The sequence below is a fragment of the Monopterus albus genome, unplaced genomic scaffold (genome assembly GCF_001952655.1).
Source record: "Monopterus albus unplaced genomic scaffold, M_albus_1.0 scaffold281.1, whole genome shotgun sequence".
In the NCBI taxonomy this organism is placed as follows: Eukaryota; Metazoa; Chordata; class Actinopteri; order Synbranchiformes; family Synbranchidae; genus Monopterus; species Monopterus albus.
Window position 1 is genome coordinate 123,092 of NW_018128161.1, and position 9,345 is coordinate 132,436.

General features: G+C 44.9%; 1 protein-coding gene across 1 annotated transcript in view; it reads left to right on the plus strand.

Annotated features, from left to right (window-relative positions):
- LOC109973116 (molybdopterin synthase catalytic subunit) overlaps positions 1-7,221 on the plus strand; it is an 8,563-nt gene extending 1,342 nt beyond the window's left edge. The window contains exons 2-5 of the mRNA XM_020622463.1: positions 5,760-5,873; positions 6,537-6,693; positions 6,768-6,891; positions 6,965-7,221. Coding sequence (XP_020478119.1) covers positions 5,762-5,873; positions 6,537-6,693; positions 6,768-6,891; positions 6,965-7,042 — 471 coding nt within the window. The 5' untranslated portion in view covers positions 5,760-5,761 and the 3' untranslated portion in view covers positions 7,043-7,221. The remainder of the gene's footprint in view (positions 1-5,759; positions 5,874-6,536; positions 6,694-6,767; positions 6,892-6,964) is intronic.
- Positions 7,222-9,345: the final 2,124 nt, after the last annotated feature.

Below are 9,345 nucleotides of genomic sequence, written 5' to 3' on the forward strand. Positions count from 1 at the left end.
GCATGCCTAAGTGTCCCTGAGCAAGACACTGAACCCCGAATTGCTCCTGGTGGCTTGACAAGCGCCATTGTGTGGCAGCCTGTCTCATCGGTGTATGAATGTTGTGTGTAAATGGGTGAATGGTGTATCATCTCCTGTAAAGCGCTTTGGCCAGTGCAACACACTGTGAGAAAAATGCACTATATAAAATACAGTCCATTTGTTTCTGGTTTATCCCTGTTGGTGTTGGGCCTCTTTCTTGTTTTCTTCCTTGTAAGGGAGTTCTGGATGTGTAGTTTCTCCTTCTTGGCCCCTTCTGCAGTTGTGAGCACTTCCTCTAAGTTCTGATGACTCCCAGTTTGTGTTGAAGTGGATGGTGTGAGTCAAAAAGCAGGTATTGGTCCTTGTGTGTAGGTTTCCGATATACTTCTACCTTCAGACTTCTGTCCCCTCCCAAGTGGACTGCACAATCCAGAAAGGCCAGACAGTCATCTCTGGCATCCTCACGAGTGAATTTGATGTTGTCATCCACAGAGTTGATATGAGGGCACTGACACAACCCCAGACCATGACAGATTTTTGGATCTCCCTATAACTAGTTTAACAGAGGAGTTTAAATGTGCTAAGGCTAGATTGGAGATAGCCCTGTCCAGGGATGTAGCAGTGCAGAGTGCAGCACCAACAATCTCAGCAAGAAAGAAGTGGAACCTGAAGGAGGCAGTTTTGCAGGCTCAGGCAGCTCTTAAACATAGGGATATTGTAAGACAAGTACAGCATGGACATAGTGGCTTTGTGATTTTGGTCTAAGCAAATCACACTTCTTGGAGTAAAGCAGCAGCAGCTGAGGGAAGGAAGATGATTACTGAGGATTAGAGGGCAAGAAGAGGTAGGTAGATGTGCAAAAGCAGTCTCCTAGGCCCAGCAGGGACTGTGGATGAGATGAAACAATGGAAGAAACTTAGTTGGAGGCAAATGTGGGACATGGAGGCAGGAAAGATTAGTTTTATTCTAGGCGTAATTTAAGATGTGCTTTCATCTCCCCAAAATCTGAATAGATGGATAGGAGAGGACCAACATGACCCTTGTGTTCAGGTGTAGCTTCCCTATGTCACATCCTCTCAGGGTGTAAAACAAGCCTGGCGATACATCTGGAGCCATACAGTAATCAAGTGCTGAAATGTTTACTAGTAGGGTATTTTGTTTGTTCATGAGGGTGAACAAGCAGGATGCAGGCCAACTAAAGGCAGGTGGAGATAGGCAAATGAAAGTAGATTTAGGGAATCAGTTCATAATTCCTGAGAAAATAGTCAGCACTAACCTAGGACCAGACCTTTTGTTGTGGTCAAACACAGTGGCCTGTGTATTTTGTCAAGCTTACAGTTCCCTGGGAGGACACTGTAGATACAGCCTATTGAAGGAAAAAACAGAAATACATAAAGCTAACCATGGAGGCAGAGGACTGTGACTGGAAAGTTAAGGTTCGCCCATTGGACGATCGTTGTAGGGGATTTGTAGCCATGCTCTGCTAGGTGGGTTGGGTATAAATAGTCAGAGCCTAAGACAGAGTCAGGAACCTAGCTGTGAGATTCAGTGAGTGGCTTTGGAGCAGAAGAAAGTTGTATGACTAGGGTAAAAACAGGGAAGGCTTGAGGACTACTTCCTGGTCTTAGCAAAAGCAAGCTAACATGAGGACATGTTAGAGGTTTGACTCGTTTGTTGGAGTGATTAGCAACACTGGGTGGGATCTGATGCAGTACACAAGGAAGCAGAAGTTGGGATGTTGAAACACTGTTAAGGCTTCTAGGTGTTGTGAACCTAACTCAACAAAAGTTGGTGAGAGGGTGCCCAGCTGATGACCCTGCAGGTTTGCCTTCACTCCTAAACCCACACAGGACCCATAGATCTGGCTCTCAAACTAGTCACTGCTTAACCTGAGCATATACAATGCAAATGCTGTATGTCAAGACATATACCTGCTATTTGCCTGGGTGAGGGTAGGATTCAGGGATGCTTTGTGTTAAGGGTAGGTTAGGTCTGGAAAATGGTGTTGCTTATTGTGGGGATCTGACAATTTATGACAGCATGGCCTGACATCCCCCTTTCTGGCCAGATACAGTAATAGGTAAACATCACTTAACTTATATTGAGCTTCCATTTGAATGCTCTTCAGCTGGCACATTTAATTGTGTATTATCGAATAAATGCAGTGTATATACAAGTGCGCCTCTATACATCATATGTATGAGTAGTATGTTATGTTCATTACTCCACAACTACTACTATGTGTAGGCAAATGGCTGCTATGCATACATAAAGCTGTGGTCATTTTCTTTTACTCTGGTGTTTAGCCTTTCTATTAGAAACACTCTAGAGATTTCTGTATACCATTGGGTCATTGTAGGAGGTTTTTCATGAATCCAGTTAACTAGTATGTATGTTCTTGCCAAAAGAAAAAAAATATTGTGCAGCAGTTTAAATGGCTGTTAGTTCACAGATCAAACTTCAGATGGTAGTCTTAATTAGGGTCTTTATGAATCCTGTGTTTCAATATTGCATTAAATTCGTTGGTTATTCATGACTAGAACTACTTTTGAGCAGTTCCAAAAGCAATATACTGTATGTATGTGCCAGCTTTCAATTTGCACTAAATGCACAAGTGTATCAGGGCCCGTTTTGTTCATGATGCTACATTGTCTGTGCAATATCTTCTTTTTGAATTTATTGCAAAGAAAAAGAGAGTGGCCTGAATTGATCTCCTCCAGGCATTTTTATTGTAAACCTGTTGAAGGTCTACTTCCCATTGCAGTGTGCCTCAGTATGCTTCCCTGTACTGCTCTGCAGACTATTATAGAAATGTGAGTTAAAACCTTTGTGCAATGTGAAACTGAATATAACCTTCTCAATTGGTCCTAAAGAAGCCCTCACTCTGTGATGCTTTGAAATCTGGGCTATAGAGTAACCCAGAGAGTGATTAAGTACTCGGGAGACCTCAACCCTCAGTTTGATAGAGAAACAAGACATTTGAATTCTGTGATTTCTTCCGTGTTCCCCCCGACTCAGCCCCTCTTACTCTTTTAAATGCAGTTTATATAATGCAATTTCAGAACATTTTTTGAGAGGTCTGCATAGTCCTGAGATTTTTGTACACTTCCAGTCACAGTTGCTTGTGGAAAGGGGCATTCAGCAAACCAAAACTCATTTGGGCTGGGACAGAAAGTACATCCTCTGCTGTGCCTTTTTGATGATGGCGCTGATATTGGACTTCAGGTCCTGGGAGATGGTGGAGCCCAGGAACTTGTAGGACTTTACTGCTGATACAGTGCTGCCCAGTATGGTGAGGGGGGGTAAGGTGACGGTGCTCTTCCTGAAGTCCACTGTCATCTCCACTGTTTTGAGCCTGTTCAGCTCCAGGTTGTTGCAGCTACACCACAGGACCAGCTGCTCAACCTCCCTTCTATAGGCTGACTCGTCACCATCTCGGATGAGACCAATGACCATTGTATTATCTGCAACTTAAGGAGCTTGACAGAGGGGTCCTTCAAGATACACTCATTGGTGTAGAGTGAAAACAGCACAGGGGAGAGCACACATCCCTGGGGGCGCTTGTGCTGATTGTCTGGGTGCTGGATGTGGTTTTCTCCAGCCTCACCTACTGCTTCCTGTCTGTCAGAAAGCTAGTAATCCACTGACAGGTGGGGGCAAGCACAGTGAGCTGGGTCAGTTTGGAGTGGAGGATGTCCGGGATGATGGTGATGAACGCCGAGCTGAAGTCCACAAAGAGGGCCCGTGCATAGGTCCCTGGGGAGCCGAGGTGTTGCAGGATGTAATGCAGTGCCATGTTCACTGCATCGTCCACTGACCTGTTTGCCCGGTAGACAAACTGCAGGGGTCTACGATGTCCTTCAGGTGGGCCAACACCAGTCTTTCAAAGGACTTCATAACTACAAATGTCAGGGCGACAGGTCTGTAGTCATTGAGTCCACTGATGGGGGTTTTCTTGGGGACTGGAATGATGGTGGAGCGTTTGAAGCAGGAGGGGACTTCACACAGCTCCAGTGACCTGTTGAAGATAAGTGTGAAGATGGGAGGCCAGCTGATCAGCGCACACTTTCAAGCAGGAGGGAGTCACACCACCTGGGCCTGGTGCCTTTCTGATCTTTTGCCTTTTAAAGAGGCCATGCACATCCTCTTCACAAAATAGCTTTGTTTGTGATGAGAGGGTCTTCTTCTTCTGTACTTTTTTTCCTTTTTTCTTCATGGCCATTAGACGCAGATGTAAATATAGTGGAGACTGAAAAAAGATCTATTACTCAGTCCGCTATCTTGCCTGCATCCTCTCCATGACTACTTTCATCTAGTTTTAGTTGACGAAAACTGATGACATTTTAGTCTAGTTTTACTCAATGAAAGTTGTTTTTTAGTCTCTTTTTAGTAATGGAATTCTATTTAACCCAGTCAATATAGTATAAGTACCTAGTAGTATAGACGAAACAAAAGGTTTCTTTTAGTCAAACCCATTTCAAACAAAGTTACCTTATCATATTATTGTTACTTTATAGACTCAAGAATACATCCAATATACATTTTGTGTGATTTTGTGGCCACATTTCTCCCCATCTTTTTCCACAACACACTGTTTTCTTTTCCACTTCTATGTAATGAAAGTTTTTCCAAATGTTGTTTCTTCTTTTTCTCCCAATGACGAACCCCAGCTGGCCGGCCATCGGTCCCTTTCTCTGTGTCAGACTTAACTTTGTTTGTTGTCGTCTTCTAAATAATGCCACGAGTGGTGGTTAAGGAAGTGATGTCGCCAGTCAGCTGAACTAGGTTTGTTGACGATATTTAGTCATAATTTTCATTGATGAAAGCAACACTAGTGATCCTACAGCGTTGCCTGTCTGGTACCCCTTGAAGGGGCCCTTGACTTTGTCCCTTACTGTAGGCAGACTGTAGACAAGTTCAGCTCTATACCCTCTTCAGGGTGGTGGAGGGTTCATGGGAGTTTGCCCAACCAGTCCACATGTGTTTTGTAGATTTGGAGAAGGCATTCGACCGTGTCCCTCAAGGTGCCCTGTGGGGGGTGCTCCGGGACTATGGGGTCCTCTATTGAGGGCCATCCGGTCCCTGTACGACCAGAGCAGGAGCTTGGTTCGCATTGCTGGCAGTAAGTCAGACTTGTTTCCGGTGCATGTTGGACTCTGGCAGGGCTGCCCTTTGTCACTGGTTCTTTATGGACAGAATTTCTAGGTGCAGCCAGGGAGTCCGGTTTGGGGACCACAGGAGCTCATCTCTGCTTTTTGCAGATGACGTTGTCCTGTTGGCTCCATCAAACCAGGACCTCCAGCGTGTACCAGGACGTTTGCAGTCGAGTGTGAAGCGGCTGGGATGAGCATTGGCACCTCCAAGTCCGAGGCCATAGGGGCATTACAGGCCATAAACTTTGGGTCATGACCGAAAGGGCAAGATCCCGGATACAGGCGGCCGAAATGGGAGAGGGAAGTCTGGGCGTCTCTGCTTAGACTGCTGCCCCTGCGACCCGGTTCTGGAGGAAGATGGATGGATGGAGATTTTGAGAAAAAATTTTTTTCTGTCCTGTTTATATCACAAGTATTTCAGTAGTATACAAGAAAATGAATATATGAATGAATGAATGCATAGATAAATAGATTCAACAAATATTTTTACCGAAGTATCAAGCCTCTGGGAACTGTGTAAACGTGTTGTTGTGAAAAACGTGCTGATGGTCATGTTTCACATATTCATGACCTTTGTTTCCTCAGAGATGTCGGAGGAGCGGAGAGACATCTTCAAGCTGAGCTGTGATTGGCTGTCTGTACAGGAAGTGGTCGATGCCGTCAGCAGCGCTTCTTGTGGAGCTATTTCAGTATTTATAGGTTCATATTTTATTTTAATTTCAACAGCAGAAATATCTGTTTATCTACAGAATTCAAATCTCTGAGTTGTAAACTTTTTTCTGTACAAAGTTGAGAAATATTTACAAGTGGGTAATTTTTGGGAGGTGGGGTTGTAATATTTCTTCATCAAGTCTTAATATTTCAGCAGAAAACTTGTCTTTTGGCAGAAAAAGTAGCAATATTTCCTTCTTGGGGCATTTGAGCTGTTGGACAGTATGTTGCAGAGAGGAGGACATGATATGGGGGCATCGAACGGCCGGCAATGTTCGTTGCACGTGTGCGTGGTGTGCTGCCTTAACCATTCAGCTATCAGGGTGCCTCAAAAAGGTTGTAGTATTTCAGAGAGAAAAAAAAAAGTAATATCTGGAGAGACATCAGTTTTTAAAGAAAACAGTTTTAATATTTTAATAAAGTGAAATTTTGGGAGGAATTTATTTAAATATTATAGAAGATTAGTTTGGACATTTTAATGGAGGTTTTCCAAGGAAAAGATTTTATATATATTTTATGTAAAAGTCTCAATATTTCAATAAAAAAGTCTTAGGGAGAAGAAGAATGAAGTTACTATATGTGGAATATTCTGACTTAATTAGTGATTGGAAATCAGTTCAAACTGTATTGTGTGTGTGCGTGTGTGCGCAGGTACAACCCGAGAGGATGAGGTGGAGGGAAGGAAAGTGATTGGTCTGGAGTACGAGGCGTATGAGCCCATGGCCCAATTGCAGTTCACCAGACTGTGTGCCGATATCAGAGAGCGCTGGCCAAGCGTGACTCACATCTGCGTGCACCATCGGCTGGGGTGAGATGCTGGTGCCGGTGCCTAACCACGCTCTGAGCCCAACCACTAGTGTTCATGTCTCACTTCCTCCTCAGGTGGGTGAAGGTGGGTGGGGCAAGTGTTGCCATGGCGATCTCATCTCCTCATCGCCATGACAGCCAGCAGGCAATCCAGCACTGCATCACCCAGTTGAAGGCCAACGTCCCCATCTGGAAGAAGGTGAGAAAGCCTCGTGATGGTCGATGGATCGTTGTGATTGCTTGATTATTGATCATGTGATTGTTATTGACAGGAGGTCTATGACACACAAGAGGCAAGCTGGAAGGAGAACTCTGAGTGTTCCTGGTCCAGCCACGCTAAACTTAAATGAGAAAATATGAACGCTGAATAAATGTAGACCAAACATGGTGGTGTGCCTGGATCAGTCTGTACGACAGTGATTAGTTGTTGGGATGTTTGAGCCCCAATTTAAACGCAGAGATGGGGATGATGCACCTCGTTCTACACAGTTTATTGTGCTTGTAAAATAAACATACACCCAAATAATAATCGGACACTCAGTATATTCACTGTGCATCATGAATGAGCTGCTTTAACTCTGGGTCAGCGTTTCACTACCCGTGACTGTGTCACACCATCGTTAACTTGGCTCCAGTTTAGGAGTTAAAGGATGCAGCCACTGATTTTGAGTCTTTGTGTTACTATGCCTGTCTGTTTTCAACAAGCCACTCCAACACATTCTCTCCAGTATGAGTGGAGCAGTGTAAACAGAGGAGCAGAGGTCAGTGAGTCTGTGCACAGTGAGGCCGTTCTCAACCTATCGAGCTGTTTGTTGGAAACAGACAGCCTCCCATGTTTCCTGAGGAGGAAACCTGTCCCCCAGTGCAGCGGTGTGGCTCACTGGGGGGGTTTTAATAGCTGGTGGACGACAGTGGAGGTCTATGGCACAGAGCGATAAGCTGGACCAGGTCTGGACTCTCATTACTGGTGCTGCTGGTCTCTGGATGGGGTTTGTGCACGGTAATACAAAGAGAGAAAGTCACCGGTTGCAGCCTTCAAACTGTGCTTAATTCTGTTTATCTGAGTTAGGACAAACTCGTCAAACTAAACTGAAGGGCTCCTCAGTATTTGTTCTAAGAGTGTTTCATAAAACAATGTTTTCTGTGTAAAAGCAGCTCGTCAGTGTGAGACATTTTTACAGAATCAAGCCCTGCAGTGTTCATTTTAACGACAGGTGAGTCGATCAGGAACATGTTAGTTGTGTGTCGCAGTGATTTATCCAACCAGCTCTTCAAACCAGACTTTGTTCTGTGCTACAATAAAAATAACCTGGTAAAACTGGTGCTATATACTGTACCTTATCAAAGGATGAAGATCTGAAAAAAAAATCACAGTATGAACATGTGTGATGTCAGACTAAATCTAATTCATGACCCAGCATTTTATTTCAACTCTGAAATCTGTGATGCGACTTGTAAAATATGTCTGTGAAAACCAGAAGGCCAAATAGACACACAGACCGCCTACAAGTACCTTGGTATCCCACAGTCACATGGTAACCACGATGAGGAGGCAAGAAAGACAGCAATGTCCAAGTACCATCAAAGGATAAGACGGGTGCTGAAAAGCCAGCTCAATGGGAGGAACAAGATCCAAGCCATCGACACATACGCCCTGTCAGTCATCAGATACCTTGCCGGCATAGTGACCTGGCCAAAGGAGGACATGGAGGCTACCGATGTGAAGACCCGGAAACTCCTCATGATGTACGGAGGCTTCCATCTGAAGACCAACACCCAGAGACTGTACGCCAGCCGCTACAAGGCCACTGTCCTGAGTGAAACCCCAAGCATCCAGGAGTACATCAACAAGATGGCACCCAGAGCCGAGCCACTGAGAGAATGTCTGAGACAGCAACAGACTGAGACAGGAAGACCAACCAGAGGGAGTGCCATGGCATGACAAGGCCCTGCATGGGATGTACTGCCAACAGATAACTGAGGTGGCTGACAATGGGAAATCCTACCAGTGGCTGGATAAGGCTGGCCTATCTGACAGCACTGAGGCACTGAGCACAGCTGCACAAGAACAGGCAGTAAGTACCAGATCCATCAAAGCAGGAGTCTACCACACCAGACAGGGCCCCAGGTGCAGAATATTCAAAAAGCCCTCAGAGGCAGTCCAACACATAGTGGCAGGATGTACATGCAGGCAGGAACAGCACACACTGGCTGTAGCTGTGCAGCCGCTTTCATAGCAATGTTTCCATGTGCTTTTCAAAGGAAAAACTAAATTAAAAGTAATTAACATCACTAAAGATCCTGCAAATAGATGTACAGTGAGAGGGGGGGGGTGCTTTTGTGTTTAAATCTGAGATTTGAGCTGAATTTGTGATATTAAGGGTTAAATATAGGTGTTTTAAATCTGCAGTTTCCGGTTCAGCTTAACCCTCAACCAAAAGTTACATATTTTATTATATTTTATTTTGAAGTTTGGCGGAAGTAGCCGTACCGCTGTAGTTACGGTGGCTAGCCTGAAGACCTTCTGGTTGGTCAGCTGACTGTCGACCGGTCTGCTGATTGCTAAACCCGTGAGTTTCCGACCGAACAGCAGCCCCACCAACCAGGGCTTTGTTTTCACCGACCTAGACTGATTCCTGCGTGCCCAGCTGTT